This window comes from Conger conger, chromosome 11 (genome assembly GCF_963514075.1).
Source record: "Conger conger chromosome 11, fConCon1.1, whole genome shotgun sequence".
NCBI classification, from domain to species: Eukaryota; Metazoa; Chordata; class Actinopteri; order Anguilliformes; family Congridae; genus Conger; species Conger conger.
Window position 1 is genome coordinate 9877128 of NC_083770.1, and position 20980 is coordinate 9898107.

General features: G+C 42.2%; 2 protein-coding genes across 2 annotated transcripts; both read left to right on the plus strand.

The window, feature by feature from the left end:
- Positions 1-1958: 1958 nt before the first annotated feature.
- Positions 1959-8465, plus strand: LOC133140953 (proepiregulin-like). Its single transcript, XM_061261273.1, has 5 exons — positions 1959-2089; positions 4997-5074; positions 5167-5302; positions 6896-7042; positions 7186-8465. The coding sequence occupies exons 1-5, from the start codon at positions 2050-2052 to the stop codon at positions 7244-7246; spliced, it is 462 nt and encodes a 153-aa protein (XP_061117257.1). The 5' UTR covers positions 1959-2049; the 3' UTR covers positions 7247-8465.
- A 7165-nt stretch (positions 8466-15630) lies between these two features.
- areg (amphiregulin) lies at positions 15631-20541 on the plus strand. Its single transcript, XM_061261605.1, has 6 exons — positions 15631-15688; positions 16452-16604; positions 17883-18105; positions 18378-18536; positions 19291-19396; positions 20059-20541. The coding sequence occupies exons 1-5, from the start codon at positions 15652-15654 to the stop codon at positions 19382-19384; spliced, it is 666 nt and encodes a 221-aa protein (XP_061117589.1). The 5' UTR covers positions 15631-15651; the 3' UTR covers positions 19385-19396; positions 20059-20541.
- The last annotated feature ends 439 nt before the right edge of the window (positions 20542-20980 follow it).

Sequence of the window (20980 nt, forward strand, 5' to 3'; positions counted from 1 at the left end):
CATTGATAATGTAACTGATTCAAGAGCCAAGATACTCAAAGCTTTCTAATGCAGGCAATAAGGAGCGATTGAATACACCTGTGTAATCAGAAACAGCTGGGAACTGTCTTACTTTTGGTCCCCTAAAATGGTAGGACTATGTATAAAAATGTAATTCCTACATGGATCACCCACAGTCCACAGTCCAAGCCCAGACATTTGACTAGTTTCTGCTTTGTTTTCGTAAAAGAAAACCCCAAGCCCAGCCCTGTTTAGCTTCAGTGCTAACCAACCTTAGCCCTGCTTAGCTTCCATACTAATCAGACTGATCCCACTTAACTTCAATTCTACCTTTTCCCACTTTTGTTAACTGACATTATTTAAAATGAGGTAAAACATAGTGAATCAATAAAATACAAGGTAGATTTGCTATAAAAATTCAAATGGTAAAATTATAGACAGAAGCATTTTGGAAGATTTCTTCCTAAAGAAGCTGGACTATGGCCGATATACAATTTGTTTTTTTCTCCATTATTTAGACTAGTAAGAAAGGAATGAGCCCTGCCATTACTAATTTCAAGTTACCTGAATTTAGAGCAGCAGGTCCTATTTTATGATGGTAAAATAACATAAAATTATAGGTGGGACTGACTAACTTCCTTCACCTTCAGGCCAGAGACAAGTTGAGTCACCTGCAGATGTCACTGTTTACCTTTTTTTTTTTTTCTTTTTTTTTTTTTTTTTTTGTTCTTGCTTTAAAGTCATAGGTCCCTTCATGCAGTTTTAAAAGGATAAGTCATTTTCTTGGTTTTTCTCCAAACAATATCAGTGTTGGTGTATGTTTTCGATTGGCCCAGATAGTGTTTGTGTGCAGGGAGGATATACAGACATTTAGAGACGTTTCTCACGACCTGGGCTTTTTTTTTGAGAGTTCATGGTCAAAAGTAAGAAAACGCACTTGTCAGTTTCGCAAACAAGGATTAAGCCTAGTCTTGGACTGAAAACATATCCCCAATGGTGATATCCACTGAAATAGAAAACTCACGTTTTTTCTATTTTAGAAATAAAAAAGCTTTTATAGGATGGTATGCCCCCAAAGGCTGTATATCTTGAGAAAATACATTGAATCATATTTTTGGTTTAAAAGTGGAGAGAAAGGTGGTAGTAATTATATAGGCCAAACACCACATTATTTCCTATTTGCTTTGTGCCCACTGGAGCCCAGATCATATTGTTTCAGTGGGCACAGAATTCCTGACTACTCCCCTCCCTATGGGGCATGCAATCTGAGACTGCAACACTCAAGCAAAGTACCAGTACGATATGAATACTTGTATTTATGTTTACTGTTGTGTATACGCACTATAAAATTAGTTTCGACACTTTACAGCCTCTGGAACCATAACTTTGCTGTAGAACCATACATAGCCTAAACTGTTTGACAAGAACTGAAATTATATGAACAAACGCCAGTAACTGAATTATCCCTTTCAAATCCCAGCCAGTTCATCTTTAGCTACCAGTGTAGCTAGTGGGGTGGGGGAACCCATGGTTTTGTGTCTTTTCACACAGCTCTCACAAAAGGATAATCAATAATATATCACTGAGGCCAGTTACCATATTCAGTTCAGTAAAAGGTTTTTTAAAATATCACGGGCAGATCCGCGCCTGTCATCCCATGTCTGTAATTTCCCCTGCTTTACCTTGTACTGTATAAAGCGAAAAAAATACAAAAGGAGGACATTTCAGTTTATCTGGTAATGCTGATGTAAAGCGGTTTGATTTTATTTTGCAACACAAAGGCTCTCTAAAAGATGAATGAGCTTACAGTTGCCTCACCCATTACCAAAGTTGGGTGTAGCGTCTCCAACAGTGATTTTTTTTTTATTTACACGAGAAACGGAGGAAATCACAACACGTCACTTTTCTTTTGGTTCACCGCGGATTCTATTGGACAGGTCGGAAATAAGTTCAGCCCAATCGTCGCATACCTACCTGCCCACATTCTGTGCGTCCTTTCATGCTGGCACTGACCGCCTGTCAGACACAACGTACATAACCCACGCGACAATGAAAGGATTAACAGCGACTTTTCTCTTGCCGTTCTATGGTGAGTCCGCAATTTACACTTTTTTAAATTCATTTTAATTTCAATACAGAATGTGAACGATCTCTAGTGATTTTTCGACTCCTTGTTCTTCCTTGGCTCGCTGGCGCCTGGTTATTGATTACTTCTGATTTCTTTATTGCACTCAGCTAGCGTGTTTGTAATCTTTGAAATTCCGACCTAAACTGGAATTTGACCGTGAACAAGGGAATAAACCTGTTTTAACTTTATGTAACCTTTATATCCTATGGCTACGTGTAATTGCCTATCAATTGTTTAGTGTTCTCTGCCAATCATGAACCGCTCCAGAAATGTCCACTGTATACTGTCGTTTGATACCTAAGCGCGTCTGCTCCATACTAGAAAACGGAAAAGTAGCTCAAGGTGGTTCAAGCTGCGTTTGTGCTCAGGTTGGAATGCAGGTGATCTTAGACGTCAGACCATAAACAGTTGCTGATACAGTATATGGCACCAGGTTGGATACAAATGCATTTACATTACATTACATTACATTACAAGGCATTTAGCAGACGCTCTTATCCAGAGCGACATACAACAAAGTGCATTTATTTTGACATTATTTCAAACTTTTGTCCCAAATTGAATCCCCCAAAATGGCATGTGGTGGTGGTGTTCCGGTATACAGGCACCATCCTTGCCACACAGTTTTGTAAGGCTGTGGCCATGTCCAAACTGCTTACTGTGTATTATTGCATACTGTATGTAAATTGAGTACACTGGATAAGAAAGTTCTTAAGTAGGTGAAAAGTAGTTGGCAGGCTGTGTTTGATGCAGCAAGCTTAAAACATAAAAGTAGCACTTAACCAGTAAAGTCACTTTAGGTGGCTTTGATAAGCCTCTGCCACTGGCACCTGCTTGTGACCTGGTACCAGGTAGAGACCTTGTGAACACCTGTCAATGCAGCCATCAGCATCTCTGATTGGGGCAGGGGTCTGTACATAATAACATAATCGCCCTCAGGATGTGATCTTACTGAATCAACAAGGGAAGGACTTGAGCCCATTCATCTGTAGTGCAATATGAGTGGCCTGGGAAGGTATTTCTCACTGTAACACATTCCAGGGACTGAGCACGTGTGCAGTGTGTTTGGTCCAGTGTGAGCAGTGCAGTGTGTTTGGCCCAGTGTGAGCAGCGCAGTGGATTTGACCAGTGTGAGCAGTGCAGTGGACTTGGCCAGTGTGAGCAGTGCAGTGGATTTGGCCAGTGTGAGCAGTGTGTTTGGCCCAGTGTGAGTAGCGCAGTGGATTTGGCCCAGTGTGTGGAACTGCTGTGTGCAGTCAACCCCTTCAGGTGACTGCCTCATCAGGGTTCCACACTTTGTCATTACTGCACTCAAGACTTCGGCTTCTCTTTAGAATATTTAGGTATTAGTTGACGGAAGTAGCCAGCTATGTGGTCAAACTGGTTTTACTGTAGAAAGTGCACTGGCCATTGGATGGGTGGGGGGGGGGCTTTGGTCTTCGTAAAAAGGCTTAATCTGAGCTTCAATCTGTTTTCTTTGTTGCTTTGTGTCATCGGATTTCAGGCGATGTGATTTCAGACTTTAATTTTAGCACTGCTCCTGTGATTGGCCAACTTTATGCACTGCTCCTATGAGTGGCTAACTTACGCACTGCCCGTGTGATTGGCTGACCTTACACACTGCCCCTGTGATTGGCTGACCTTACACACTGCTCCTGCAACCCAGCTGACCTCACGCACTGCTCCTGTGATTGGCTGACCTTACACACTGCCCCTGTGATTGGCTGACCTAACACACTGCTCCTGCAACCCGGCTGACCTCACGCACTGCTCCTGTGATTGGCTGACCTTACACACCGTTTTTGTTACCAGAGGGACATCTGAATTTGGGAATTATTATTATTAGTATTCGTATTTGTATGAGTTCTTTTTCACAATAATTTCACATGGTGTTTAATGGAAAATAAGACCCAGTAATCTTAATCTGTTTGCTTGCTGGAGTTGTGGCCAGGGGCAGGGTGTGTGTGCCCCATGTTTGAGCACGCCACAGGAATGCGCTGTGGTTTGTGGCGTGTGCTGGTGCTGCGGACACGCTGCCCAGATCCCCGCCCACACATGTACACCTGACTCCAGGTGCACACCACACCCTGCCAAGGAATGTTCTGTGTCGCCATGACAATGCCTGGAAGAGGCTGGAGGCAGGAAGTTGGGGGTGGGGGAGTGACGGCAATACTGTCAGGATCTGTAGCTTACAGAACAGAACTGTGTTCAGGGCTGTACATTGATGTAGTGTACAGGGCTGTAGTGTACTGGGGTATACAGGACTGTAGTGTGCAGGGCTATACTGTATTTTCACTGCTTTAGTGCCAAATGAAGCGACTTTGAAATCATGGACATCCATCTGTCAAAGTCACAGAATGGTCTGTGGTCGAAATTCATGCTCCTTTACCAAACCATTTTTGTTTCCTGTGCTTGGTACCACAAACATTGTCACTTCTGTTTTTTCCGTTTTTTCCTGGTCAGAACATTGCTCCCCAATGGCTTTTTTTTCAATGTGGTGCCGTGTTGGGCACCATGTTTGCTGAGGAAACTAGAGGGAGGGGAGAGGGAAAAGTTGTTGGACCAAGGGGATGAGCACACAGCCTGCTCATGGGAGTAATTTCACCCTGAACTGACTTTATTAATTCAGATGCCTTTTGTAAACTACAGTCTCATTCTTCGTAGAAAATACTACCAGAATCTCACCCGCCAAAGTGATTAGTAAAAGTGAACTAGTTGCATGCCACTGCTGAATTGGCAGGTCCCAAGTCCTGTGACTCATGATTAAGAGTGATTCAGTAATAGGAGCATGTCCCACCCTACTGAGGCCAATGAAGAATGAGAGATATAATTGACATGACATCCCTAACCCTAAACCCTCTCCTTCAGGTCTACTGCTATTATGGGGCAACAAGGCCGAATCCACAAATCCCTCTCCTTCCTGCGGCCCCAACTGCTCGACATCAGGTACATCTCCTTCTCCTTCCCTTCTCTCCTTCTCTGTCTCTGTCTCGCTTCCTCTCTCATGATCCTTTTCCCATGAACCCCTGTGTCTGCAGGTGTCACTGCCGTCCCTGTAGGTTCCACTACACGAAAGGGCCATGTGATGATCCAGAAGTGTAACTCCAGCATGGAGGACTACTGCTTCCATGGAGAGTGCATGTTCCTGGTGGACTTAAATGAGCACAACTGCAAGTAAGATATATACACACACAACCCTGCTCACTGCAATTAAGCTACATACACACACAGCCCTACTCACTGCAATTAAGACACACACATACACACACACACACACACATAACCCTGCTCACTTCAAGTAAGCTACATACACACACACACACACACACACACACCCCTATTCACTGCAATTAAGATACACACACACACGCATCCCTGCTCACTGCAAGTAAGCTACACACACACACACACACACACACACACACGCACGCAGCCCCACTCACTGCAAGTAAGATATACACACACAACCCTACTCACTGCAAGTAAGACACACTCATATACACACACACACACATATAACCCTGCTCACTTCAAGTTAGACACACACACAACCCTGCTCACTGTTAGTAACACACACGCAACTCTGCTCACTGCAAAATTGTAATTCAAGGTAAAATATGTGTTTTTGTGCGAGTGTGTGTGGATCCTTACTTGCAAATCTGTATGTATACCCCTATGATATCTAGCGGGTGAGTGCAAGAATGTGTGTTTGCTTGCACATGTGTATGTGTGTATAACTCACTATTATGTGTGTCAGGTGAGTGTGAATGCTTGTGTGCTTTAAAGGTACAATAGGTAAGATTTTTGTGCTAAAACATTGTTAGATGTTGAAATGTTGACTCACCCTCTGCCTGTGTTTATAGTCATTAAATTCGGGTTTCAAAGTGTACATTTGCAGGCCGTCACTCTGGATCAAAACATTTTACAGCTGTACAACAATTCAAGCTCATTGGTTGAAAATTGGTTCTAATATATTCTAATATGATATTTGTAAATTCGGGAGGCTAACTTATACTAGCTAATTTGCTTGTTGATACTGATAGCGAACTGGTTTTGTTTTCTAGCTGCATAAGCAATAGTATACAGAGTTTCAGAGATCGCTTGTCTGAAGTGCAATTTGGGCAGCTGCGTGTTCGTTTTATCTCTTCATGTGTTCAACCATCCGTGTTTAGCGAAACCTTTATTTCTCTCAAACTGTAAGTCAGAGTTTGTCGTGGACTATCATATCTTATTTATATAGCCAGCCAGTCACGGCCATAGTTAGGTAGCCAAATAACTTGGTTGCTCACAATATAATTGGTTAGCTAAAGTGAAAAATTCAAAAAGACAAAAAATATAAATAGCGTTGTGTAGCACACCAAAGTCAAAATTTCATAGTCACCTGTCACGGCGAACATTTTCTTACGAGAACACTACGAAAAGACGGCAGGCTCTGTTGCGTTTGTCACTGTCAGCTTTCCAAAACAGAGCACGAGAGGACTGAACTGTATAATAACGCTTTATATTACGCGTTATTTTCATAGACTGGAAAGCTTAAACAGTTGTGGTCTGAGGTTGTTTTTTGTTGCAATCCCTCTCTTTACCATTAGGAGTTCGCCTAGTGTACCTTTAACATGTGTATGTGTGTATAACTCTCACCCTATGATCTAGCGGGTGAGTGCGTGAATGTGTGTGTGCTTGCACATGCGTATGTGCTTGTATACTTCTAAATATATGATATGTAGCAGGTGAGTCGGTGTATAACAGTCACTCTATGATATGTGGCAGGTGTGAGCGAGGCTATTCAGGTCACAGGTGTGCTCTGCTGTCTCCAGTGATTCTGCCCTTGAGTGAAGAGAGTCTGATCCTCACGGTGGTGTGTGTGTCCTTAACCATCATTGGCATCACAGGAGGCGCCTACTTCCTCTACAGATGGTGAGTGTGTGTGTGTGTGTGTGTGTGTGTCTTTAACCAACATGGGCATCGCTGGAGGCATCTACTTCCTCTACAGATGCTGAGTGTCTGTGTGCTGTGTGTATGTGTGTGTCTCTGTGTTGTAACACTTTGTTATGTTACAGGCATAAGAAGAATACTGGCCCACCCAGACAGAAGGAGTATCAGGAAGTGCAGATGGCATGATTAGCGCAGTGGACTGCAGCCCACTTGGATACTATTGCAACTTCGCTGCCTGATTGGCTAGATGGACAATATTATGACTGATCCCTGTCGGGTAAATTTTACCAACACTCCCCTTATTGGGAAGAATATTGTAAAAAGTGTGTTCGTAGAGATGAGCGGTATTTATAATTGGTATTTAAAACTGTTGCATTCGAGCAAGGTAGCTGGAATCACTTGCTAGTACGCTGTCAATTGTGTGTGTGTGTATGTGTGTGGTGTGTGTTCTTGAAGCAATTTTATCTCTTCCACATTTTGTGTTTAAAATGATTACTATTTTGTAATATACAGTAGATATTTATAACAGGATCAGTGTTAAATTTGGTGTTGAGAGAAGAGAGGTTTTTGAGGATTTTAAGTTATAATTCCGGAATATCAATGAAATACGCATTTTTGTGATTGTACGCCCTGTCTTAGTGGATTTTGTGAGGAGTATGCAAAAATGCAAGAAATTGTTTTGAGGTTTTTTTTTAAACAAAAAAAAAAATTCTAAAAAAAAAAAAAAAAAAAGGTTTATTTGCACTGAGACACTGATCTTTACAGCCTCAGTCAGGGAAGGGTAACTTATTTGTGAGTTTAATAGTGTGTGTAAAAGGCCAAACCCTGCAGAATGTACAATGTGAAGAAAAAGGGACTGAGCCATATCTCAGAGAAAACGCTTACTCGGATGCATGTCAATTTATTGAATGTCTTTTTTTGTTAATTGCACAAAATGAATGACTGACATGGACTGATTTTATATGGGTGACTAGACCTTTCGCTGCCCATCCCAGAATTGTTTGAGCCAATCAAAAGCCAGCCCTTGCCCCTTCCCCCATAAGCCATATGCAAATTCAACACACAGGCCTGCCTCCTCTGACTGCAGCCAGAAGGTGGAGCCATTTTGTAAAACATTTGAATCAATCCTTGGGTCCATTTGACCTGTGAATCTTATTATTGGTACATTTATATTTACCCCCTTATTGGGGGGAAAAAACGGTACACTGAAAATAATGGATTAGCTGTATGACTCTAATGGTTCTGGTTCTCAGTGATATTTGTGTAGTTCTTAAGCGGAATGTGTCATTTTCTCTCTTGAAGATTCAACAATATTTTTATTTATATAATATAAAAATATACCAAAAAAATATATACTCTAGCCTTTTTGTATTTGTATGAAAATTCCATTAAAATGCTTCCTGTATGCGTGTGTCATTTTCCTTCATTCAACTCAACTCAGCTCAACTCATGAAGCCCTTGTAACTGGAAAGCTTACTTATGACTTATTCATTTAAAATAGCCAATCTTATTTTTCTGACCGTTCATCGCCATGCCCTTCACTGTGGATGTGGAAGAGCGCAGACACGCATGTGCTTTCTTCCCGGGACCACATCTTACCGCAGCGCAGGTAACAAGTCAGGGACTCCTGACAAACAGGACATGCAAGCTAATATCTCAGAGTTTAATTTCATGAACGTTCTTTGGAAAGCTTGTGCTTGGAACTTTGAAATTTTTATAGTTTCAACTAAATAAGTTGGCTGAAATTCGAAACCTGGAAGGCTGTAGTGTTTCCTGTTCCTAAACTTCTGTGTTTCATTTAAGTTATTGACTAAAGCCTGCACACATTGACTGTTTTACATTTACTCTCAGTCTTAAACCGCCTTCTTAACTACTGCATCCTCAAAATGTGTACTGTATATAAAATATACTGCCTACTTATGTCACTATGTGATGTGCTCCCAAATGCAGACTGTGAGTACACTGGGTGAGAGTTAAGTAGGAAAATTTTTCTCTAAAATCTACTCCATTTAGAGAAACTTTTGCTTAAGAACTTTCTCATCCAATATACCATTAATGGCATTTACATTACCCAATTTTCTATGCTGGATAAAAGCCAGCCAAGCTGTTTCAGACATGGCCCTCGTTTCTAAGGCCTAAATTGTCTTCTGATTGAGAGAAAATTGCAAGAACCAGGAGACCACCCCCCCCCCACCCCCCCGGAGTTTCCCACCCCTCATTCTCAATAATCACGATCATCCATATAAACTCCGACTTTAAATAAAATACCATGGTATTTGTTCATTATGTGGTGTGATGAGGTGCTATTGGTAAAAGCGGTAAATAATCGTTGTAATAATCTAAATGCAATTGATAATTAAAGCAAGTTGCAATGCGCAGCATGGCAGGATTGCAGGTGCCATATTGACCAGCAGGGGCTGCAGCTGTGGGATGAAACCAGCTCAAATCCTCATGCTAGAGCCAGTTGTGTCTGGCCCTATTGAGCTACTGGCCACAGTGAGCACTGGTACATCTGGATTCAATACCACATTGTGGGCCCATCCCCACACCTTATCAGACACTAGACCATGGGGCCCATCCATACACTATGACAGTGCTTTAACAGACACTAGACTGTGGGTCCATCCACAAACTATGACTGTGCTTTAACAGATACTAGACCATGGGTCCTATCCACGCACTGACAGTGCTTTAACAGATACTAGACCATGGGTCCTATCCATAGACTATGACTGTGCCTTAACAGACTCTAAACCGCGGGGCCCATCCACACACTATGAAAGGGCTTTAACAGATACTAGACCGAGGAGCCCATCCACATATTATAACTATGCTTTAACAGATCGAGCCACAATCTGGCTTTGGTAAAGTAAAAGACAGCAGCCAGCGGGCATGTGGGACGTGGAGGGGATTTGGAGATGTTAAGAGGGGTAGACACGGTTGGGTTAATGAAGGCATTTATAAATAGCCACAGGACAACCGCAGCGTGCGTGTTGAACGGAAACAGGCCGGCTGGACGTGGTGGAAACAGACTCTGCCCACACGCGCGTGCTTTCATCAGCATTCACCCTGCCGTTGCCCTCACCTGCTCCACACGCCTCACTGCGTCTGGAACACCCAACGAAGGCTTGCATTAATAAGGCAAATATTACTGCGAATTAAACTTTTCCTATGATGGGTCAGTTAAACTGCCACCGATCACTCACAGCCTTCAGGGGATGCCGTAACTGTACATTAATTGTATATCGGAGAGATGATATCATAATCTAAGGTAGGATGGTCTAATATAACCCCTGAGGCCAATGGTAATTTGAGTTTTTGTTACTGCCCTGAAATCAGGGACAGAATTCATTAACACTTAGGTAGAACAGGCAGGGCCAGAAGAGTATCCCTGTTGAACCTGGACATACGACTGTAACAAACTATAATGAGATGGACATACGACTGTAACAAACTGTAACGAGTGCTGAAATTTACAGAAATGAGATAGCTATACTGCTGCAATTTACAGTAATGAGATAGCTATACTGCTGCAATTTACAGTAATGAGATGGACAAACTGTTGTAATTTACAGTAATGAAATCGCTATACTGCTGTAATTTATAGTAATGAGATAACTATACCGCTGTAATTAACAGTAATGAGATAGCTATACTGCTATAATTTACAGTAATGAGATAGCTATACTGCTGTAATTAACAGTATTGATATAACTATACCGCTGTAATTAACAGTAATTAGATGGACATACTGCTGTAATTTACAGTAATGTACAGATAGCTATACTGCGGTAATGGACAGTGAATCACGCACACAGACACCTCACCTTTATGGGATACACACCTAGGAAGGTGTGTTTGTACTTTGAGGTCACTCGAAGCGGCAGCTGGCAGATGCACTGCTGCATGAATCCCTTGGGCCACAGGGAGGAGTCAGGTAGAAATGTAGCGCACAGCAGCGCCTTTGCTCTATCATCATACACTTCGCCTGAAGACATCCTGTGAGTGCCTCACATTCTCAATAGATGAGGTCACCTTTGAACCTTGTATGTCTGGGCCCAGCTATTCTGTGTGATAAGCTTTAATAAATTGTGTAATGAGCTGTACCTGGCATACGTGCGGATGTTGAGCCTGCAGTTGAACGAGGGGCACTAGGACGGGAATCCAGACCAAAACCCACAGTGCAGTGTCCCCCCACAAACACTGTAGGGATCAGTCCTTCAGAATAGACGCAGTCCAGACGCAGGCCAGTCCCAATAATTAAACAGAGTCTAATTTAAATGGAGTTAGATATAAACTCTCGATGCGTCAATCAGACAAGTATGCGGGTTATTTCGGGGATGTGTCATCCGCCGGATTATTTGCGCCCTCACACCTCCTGTAAACAGTGCACGGCACAAACATTTCAAGCATTTACACATTCCCTGAGTTCCTTCAGCTCCTCGTTTGGCCTTCCTGAGCAGGGCTGAGCTCCAGGCCCCAGTCCTACCCTCACAAGTGTCCTTCCTCTCAAGGGAAGAGAAACTAACCAGGCTGCTGATTGTACACTGCATTGTGGTACTACTCTACCCGACTCTTCTGCTCCTCTCTACTGCCAGGGGGTTCCCCAAGTTGTTTAGTTGCCAGCTAGGTGAGAAAAGTAGCCCGCTAGGGGTGTTTGTGGCAGGGAGACAAATTGTTCTAATGACATCATTTTTACAAATTAACAAACCTCCAGAAATACAGTGGGCTCCAGAATTTTTGGCACCCATAATAATGAAGAAAAAGGGCTGCATATAATACAAAACACAGATAATAATCTATAGGTTATGTTCAAACATATGGGAAAACTATGTACATGTATTTGAATACATTTACTCTCAGGTTTCACTTATTTTTATTAAGTAGTCTCGCCTTTTATGAAAATTATTGGTACCCTTAACAATTATTGTAAATAAAATCAAAGTGAAATTGGCAATAAAATGTTACTTAATTTAGTTAATCCTAATCTATGGGATTATGGAAGGAACTAAAGAATTATATTATATTATTCTACCATTTCCTGTCACAGTAGAGAGATGAGGTAACAAGCCTGCAAAATCTTTTTGTCATCCATCAGCATGGGAAAAGTCTGTCAATTCAGAAGAGACAGGTTGTAATTGACCTGTAATGTCTGGTAATGGGTAATTATAAAGACATGTAAAACATATGCAATGTTTGAAAAAATGTCAGGAAAAGGACACAAGTGCACATTTTCCCCACGGATGGTGTGAAAGATAATGAGAGAGGTCATAAAGATCCCAAGGAATCGGAGTTTAAGCATTTCAGAGATTGGTTGCTTCTTAGTTGCAATATAAAATGGCACCACCATACCAACAAACTGTTTGGAAGGGTGGCACAAGCCCTGCTGTAAAATCCAGCTATCATCAATTTCATCAATTTCATCAACTAGCTTGTGCTATTTCTATTTCAGCAGGGCGGCCCTGACTGAGCACAATAAACAAAACCAAGCATCTGGAGTTTGCCAAAACTCCTGGGAATTATGACTGGAAGAGAGTGATATGGTCAGATGAGACCAAAATGGAATGTTTTGGCCATACACACCATTTTGGCGGCAAAAGAGGAATGCATACAGAGAGAAGCATCTCATACCTACTTTCAAATACTGCGGTGGTCATTGATGTTTTGGAGATGTTTTGTTGCCAGTGGCACCGTGAATTCAACGTAGTTCCAGGAAATATTGGCAGAAAATATGGTTGTTTCAGCCAGGAAGCTAAGACTTGATCGTAAGCAGATTGTCTAGCAGGACAGTGACCCCAAACATACAGTCAGCTCCAGAATTATTGTCACCCTTGATAAAAATGCATAAAAAGTGCTGTAAATTAAAAAGGTTATTGACATAAGCTTTATTTTCTTACATGCAGAAAGTAGTGCACTTTATTAATGATTCAATGGAATCAACTAAAGTCAAAACATTGGTCTTAAATAGTGCCCCTGGACCACTGGCAGCAAAACATCAATAACTCACAGCCGTATTTGACAGTAGGTATGAAGTACTTCTCCTTGAATGCATTCCATTTTGCTGGCAAACATGTCGATGGTCTGTATGGCCCAAACATTCAATTTAGGTCTCATCTGACGAGAGTCATAATTCAAATTAGGTATGGCAAACTCAAGATGCTTGGTTTGTTTATTGTGCTCTGTAAGGGCTGCCTTTGTGCTACTCTTCCAAAGAGTTTACTGATATATTTTTTTTACTTGGTGACCGCAAGACACCACTAATCTCTGCAATTCTAGAACTGTGATTCTTGGGTTACTTATGGCCTCCCTCACCATCTTCCTTACCATCCATAGGGATAATATGCACTTTCAACCATTCCATATGTTTTACTTCTTTATTATTGCTCTTACAGTGTTAAGTGGTATGTATAGCCATTTATGTATTTCGTTTGGACCCAGTTCCCAACTTGTGATGGACAATTTCCATCCATGTCTTCTGAATTGACAGTTATTTGACTTTCCCCATGCTGATGGTTGACGAAGGGATTTGTAATGTCAATTTCACTTTAATTTTATTTATTGGCACAATTCGGTGTGCCAATAATTTTGGCACCTGTGGATTTCAGAAAATAAAAATAGATTACTAAATAAAAAATATTGAGGCATGAGAGTAAATGTATTGCAATAGAAGTATGTAGTTACCCTGTATTTTTGAACATAAAATATTATATTATCCATGTTATTTTGCATATGCAGCCTTTCTATTCTATTTTCATTAAGGTTGCCAATAATTCTGGAGACTCCTGTATAATCCACACCAAAATGCTTGAGTGAGAACAAGATCCATGTTCAGTAATGGCCATCTCAGTCTCCAGACTTAAAACCCATCACAATTCTGTGGTCTGAACTGGGGGTCCATAAGCACAAATCCAATGATACAAATGATTCCGGAAAGTTCTGCATGGAGAAATGGTCAAAAATCCAATCCAAAATGTATTCTTTAACCTTATCATAAATGATAGGAAAATTCTCCTGGCTGTCATTTCTGCCACGCAGTGCAAAAAGCTGCGAAACTTGTTTTTTGGGGAAATACCTTTTGAAGACTTTTGGAGATGCAAGGCTCCTCCATTCTTCTGCTCCACATGGTTATGTATTTTGTGGCTGAGAGGAAGGTGAGGACAACTGTTTGCTGTGCCCACACACACACACACATTCATACAAATGTACACTTACAGACTAACACACACACACACACACACACTCATACAAATGTACACTTACAGACTAACATACACACTCATACAAATGTACACTTACAGACTAACACACACACACACACACACTCATACAAATGCACACTTACAGACTAACTCACACACACACACACACACTCATACAAATGTAGACTTACAGACTAACACACACACACTCATACAAATACACACTTACAGACAAACACAGATACACACACACACACACACGCACATACACACACACACACACACACTTACAGACAAACACAGATACACACACACACACACACACTTACAGACAAACACAGATACACACACACACGCACACACACACACACACACACGCACACACACACACACACACGCACACACACACACACACACACGCACACACACACACGCACACACACACACACACGCACACGCACACACACACACGCACACACACACACACACACGCACATACACACACGCACACACACACACACACATGCACACACGCACACACGCACATACACACACGCACACACACACACGCACACACACACACGCACACTTACAGACAAACACAGATACACACACACGCACACACACACACGCACACGCGCACGCGCACACGCACGCGCACACGCACACACGCACACACACACTTGCCTACATACGCACTCATGTCCCACAGACAGGCTTTGTTTGAGTAAATAAAAAAAACATTTAAAAAGACATAAATGTTTTTATATCTACCCAATGTCAATGTAAATGTACACATATTTTTCCACAAAGAATTTTCATTAATCAGTACCATTCTGGATTCCAAAAGCAATATCTTCTCAGATAAAATACCAGTAATTCCTACTGGCAGCAGTTTTAGGTGTTTATGTTAATTGTTATTAAATGTTATCCATGACCCTTTGTAGCCCAGGGACTACAAATAAAAAAGACCCTTACTGGCTAACTGCCACATTTACAGAAACATCACTAGTGTGCATCACCCCCATCAAATAAATGAATAAATTCAACAAAATTGGTGGCTATTTTGAACTATACTTCCAAGATTCTATTTCACTTTCCTATTTTAATTGAACCATTTTCTATCTTTGTGTGGAGTTTAGCTTCTTGAACTTTGTTTCGGGGAAGTCCTCTGTTTACTCTCGTTGTCTCATACACTGAGCAGTCCTGTAGGAGACACTGGTTTTGATACGTGTTGAAATGAGCTTGAGTTTTGTACATGTTAAGTATGAGCAGTCGGGCTTCACACTGCCCCCCTTCTCTCCCTCACAGGCCACACCCTGTGTGGTATAAAGGTGAAGAATCACAGCAGACACGCAAACACACTCCTCCTTCTCCCTCTCTGTGCGCGTCATGAACTCTGTGCTCCTGCTTTGGGTCCTGTCCCTAGGTGAGTCTGGGGATTTCTGCTTCTGGGGTCGGGTTCCTGGGATTAGTTTTTTGATCTCCTCTGTTTGGGAACGAGCTGTTTCGGGGAGGGGGGGGGGGGGGCGAGGGAAGGGAGAGTACAGCAGCTCGACGTCTGATTCTGGGACAGGAGACTGCCTGATCGTCTTTGTAAATTTCACAGGAAGTGAAGCTTGAACGGAATATTCAGAAAATAAAAATGCGCAAGAATGGTCATATTTTCTTAATGATTGCCATTTTCCTCAGCAGATTTATTATCCTTAACAAACCAGTTTGTTTAGGAGCTGCTTGAGTAATAGCAATGTAAGAATCAAGGAAGGTTCCAGAGGAAATGTGGAAAGAGCTGTGTATAATTACAGTCAGCTCTCAGACAAGAGCTTTAACACCTTCACACAGGAGTGTTTCATCAGTTTGATCATGGTTCACTGTTTGTGAGTGTGTGGCTGTGTGGCTGTGTGTGTGTGTGTGTGAGTGTGTATGTGTGCTAACTTGTGTAGTTATGCATTGTATGCATCTGTAGTTCTGTTCTTGTTTGCGCTATCTGTGCATGTGTGTGCATGTGTGTTTGTCAATGTGCATGGGGGGCATGCTATGTGCAGTTTTGCTATTGTGCGGTATCTGCCAGTCTACTCTTGTTTGTGTTACTTGTACATGTGTGCCGTGTACAGTTGTGCTGTTGATTGTTGTCTGCGGTTGTGTTGTTGTGTATCGTGCAGCTGTCTGACAGTGTTCCATGGTTTTTCCAGCATGCTGCTTCTCAGTAACTGTTGGAGGTGAGGTCACCCGTGCCTCAAAATCAGAGGAGGCGGGCAGCGTGACATCATCAGGGACTGAAATTCAGAGCTCAGCTGATGAAGACAATGAGCTGGAACAGAACGAAATTGCAGAATTACCGCTGGGTATGAATACGGATGACAATACACATACACTACATACAGTATACGACCAGAGTATGGACACATGAGAGAAGCGCTCATGTCTTTGCTAGTGTAGGAGACACCGGTATTATTCTTACATGGAACAGTCAGATGAATCCACCAGGATATCAAACTGGCTCACCAAGGTGATGCAAATCAAATGATACTGAGAGTGCACTCAGCATTAGAGAATACTCACTCTTGGAAGACACTAGTATACAGTACTAGTCCTACAGTAGATTGATCATTGTTCTTTGGGTGTACGTTAAGGCAACATCCTTATATATTATTCCAGTGTAGCTTTTAGAAAATGTGATCTTTTACATGCAGTTTAGAGACAAAAAGTAAATCCAGGAAATTCCAGATTCAGATTCTGACTGAAAGGAGATGGAATTTTCTGATTACCTTCACCGAGATTATGTAATGGCGTCCGGCCGTCCGTATCTGGAAAAGTAATGGCTGGATTTCCATTGAATTTGCTGTGCACATTCATGTTCCCAAAGGGAAGACACCTACTGATGTTGGTGACCCAATGACCTTTGCCCTTGTGCCACTATCAGGTCAAACTTTCAATTTCTGATCAACATATCTCAAAAAGTAACGGTTGGCTTGTGTGAAATTTGCTGTGCACATTACTGTTTCCATGAGGAAGAAGCCTATTGATATTGACCCCATGACCTGTCCACTAGCTCCACCATCACATCAAACATATCATCATAAAGTAATGATGGGATTGCTGAAGGCATTTGCCATACACGCTCATGTGAGGGGAGATTGTGTGCCTTGGCACTCTGAAAGCAATCTTTCCTGACCTGGGTCAAATACGTAATTGTTTTGGATTGAAATACTCTTCTACACTTTAGTGAGCTTGTCTGGTGCCATCTAGTCCTCTTGGTTGGCTCTGTTGCACCAGGCAAGATCAATCGAACGCAGAAAAGTATTTGAACAATTATGTATTTGACCCAGATCTGATTCTTTCAAGTATTACTCTGCATTGAGCAGCGGCACAGTGAATATAATGTCAGGGAAATCTGGCAGCATGCTGAAAGGGATGCACTCGATATTGTTCAGCAATTGGTGCACTAGCGGTACATTCTCGCTCCTTCACCTTTGCTACATTGACCATATAGTCAGTATAGAGTATTTCAGTAAAATATGATGTCATTATGCAGTATTCATTCATAATTAAAAATAGCTTTATATAAACACACGTTTAATATCTCTCCTCTCTCTCTGTCTCTCTCTGTTGTCTTCCTACAGTTCCGCATCCTGTTAAAAAGCCCGGAAAAAAACAGAAAAATAGGAAAAGAAAGAATAAGCACAAGGGGGCCTCCCACAGCACACATAAGTCCGCACCCACCCCAACACCCAACTTCACCTCCACCCAGGTGGAGAGAGAGGACCCCTGCCTCACCACGCATCAGCACTACTGCATCAACGGCCGCTGCAAGTATGTGGCCAACCTGCGCGAGACTACATGCGTGTGAGTACAACACCGTCTGTCCGTCTATCTGTCTGTCTTAATGATTAATGAGTCCCACTCAAGACATCCTGTCTGTCTGTCTGTCTGTCTGAGTCTCAATCATGAAGTTATGTCTGTCTGTCTGTCTGAGTCTCACTCATGAAGTTTTGTCTGTCTGTCTGTCTGTGTGTCTGATTCTTACTCAAGACATTGTCTGTCTGAGTGTCACTCGTGACATTTTCTCTGTGAGTCGGTCTGTCTGTACGTTACTCACGGTCAGTGCTGTGTGGCAGGTGCATGATGGGGTACGATGGCGAACGCTGTGCGGTCCAGGTGTTGAAGACGGGGCATAAGCAGCCGGATGAGGAGGTGGTGCAGACGGTACTGGTGGTGATCGCGGTGGTCCTGTCTCTCATCAGCTGCTGCGCTATCCTGCTCATGATCTGTGCACAGTGAGTTCACCTGTACACGCCTACACTCACACCTGTACACAGCTTACCCCTATACACACCTACACTCACACCGGTATACTTCTACACCCTCAACCGTACACAGCTTACCCCTATACACACCTACACTCACACCTGTATACAGCTCACACCTGTACACTCCTCTGACTAGGAGTCAATTTCATTTCAATTCAGTCAATCCACATATTTTGACATTCAATGTATTAATTGCAAAGAAACTGATATAATATTAGGGCCATTCAGCAGTTCGTGAATTCAGTTTAATGACCGGAAAAGAAATTGAATTGCTCGAAACACAGAATTTCATCAGAATGTGGCTACACATACCTGTAAAAGAAGCAGCAAAGCACTCGCACATTACTACTTACTTATCAGCATTTCAGGACCTGCACATACCATCACTGAGCAAACATACCTGATAATAAGTCATGACCAAGCCACAGGCATTTCCTGTCAGCTTGCCACACCTGTACCACATGTAGGCCAAAGGCCAAAGCAGGGACAGAGTCAAATATGATCCTTTCCAACGAGACTCTTGACAGTCAGCAACAGAACGGGTTACAACGTTGAATGTTTGAACCATTAGTGCAGTTTGATGAGTAAAGACGGGGTATTGTAGGAGTAAAGACCGAGTATTAGAAGAGTGAAGAGTGAAGAGTGAGTATTTGAGGAGGAAATACCGAATATTTGTGGAATACCAGTGAATATTCCCTGACCTCCTGCTTTCTCTCTGCAGCTATAGAAGTCACAAGAACTTCTTGGCAGCGTATCTGGGACCCAGCAGTGAGAAGGAGAAACTGCAGACGAACAGCAGCGACATTGTGGTCTGAACTCAACTGCAGGTATGGCCTCACTGCGTCTGGGTCTGTGTGGAAGTATTAGTCATAGCCTTACTGGGAATTTGTCCAGGTGAGCAGCAGGTAAAGATTCAGACCGGATATTTCTGAATTGTCAATCATCCTGAAATGCCTCATTGTTCACATTCTGCCTCACCCAATTCCACAACATCCTTCTGAAACCTTAAGCCTGAACAAGTAGGCAGTGTGTGCGATAGGTCAGTGTACTGTAGGAGTCAGAATGCTGTAGCAGATAGAGTGTGCTATAGTAGTCAGTGTACTGTTGGAGCCAGAGTGTGCTATAGGAGTCAGTGTACAGTAGGAGCCAGAGTGTGCTATAGGAGTCAGTGTACAGTAGGAGCCAGAGTGTGCTATAGGAGTCAGTGTACAGTAGGAGCCAGAGTGTGCTATAGGAGTCAGTGTACAGTAGGAGCCAGAGTGTGCTATAGGAGTCAGTGTACTGTAGGATTCAGTGTGTGCTATAGCAGTCAGTATACTGTAGAAGTCAGAATGCTGTAGAAGATAGAGGGTGCAAAAGGAGTCAGTGTGCTATAGGAGTCGGTGTACTATAAGAGTCAAAGTGGGGTGTAGGACTCAGTGTCCTATGGGAGAGGCTCAGGTTAGTGACTCGGGTTATTGACTCACTGCTGTTCCTTTTCTCTCTTCAGGTCTTCAGAGCTCCAGAGGTCTAGAGCTTGGCCACATTCACCTTTTTTAGAAGTACTGTGTTTTTTATTTATTTATTTTGAACTATTTATTGAATATTGTCGTGTTTGACTTTTTCAGGAAGTCTTAGTTTTTGCCTTTTATTAAAGATATTTATTGTTGCTGTACATTTCTTTAGAATTGAAATTTACTTATGAATGTAGTTCTCCAGTTCTCTCAATGTTCCAGTTCAAATGTAACAGGCGTCAATCCAAGCAATACAAAACCATAAAAGAGCTCCTCTTGTCTAATCTGGGTCTCTGTTATTGTGAGTGTGTGTGTGTGTGTGTGCCTGTGTGTGTATGTGTGTGTGAACTGCATGTGTGCATGAGCATGTGTGTGGTTGACTACCAATGTCCCTCCATCTCTACCCCATATGCAAAGTCTCTAGAGATTCAAGAAAGGCACTGTATTACTGCTGCACTCTGACCATGAAGCCCATGAAGGGCCAAACATTGCAAATTAGTTTGTACCATAAATGTTATGATGTACATGGCATCAGGCTATTTGTCAAATACTCAGTGTTTATGTATCTGTCCCTATTCAAATAAATATTAAATGAAGTATTTTCCTCTTCCTCTCCGTATAAATAAGTTATAAACAAGCCTTACACAAACCACGAGGGACATATTTTTATGTCCTCACGTGAAGGCCAGTTACCATTTCAGAGCTCAGCCAGACATAATTACTGAAAAATACCAAACAGGCAATCTCGTTGTAAAGGTAATTTAGCCTAAAGATATCTGAGAAATGTCAAGGAAAGTGGAGATGGAATTATACTCACATTCCAGCTGTTAATTAAAGCTTCTCTGATAAAGAGTTAAGGTATGCCGACACCGGCATAATCTTTTCAGAGAAAGATTCTGCCAACCTTCAGATCAGGCT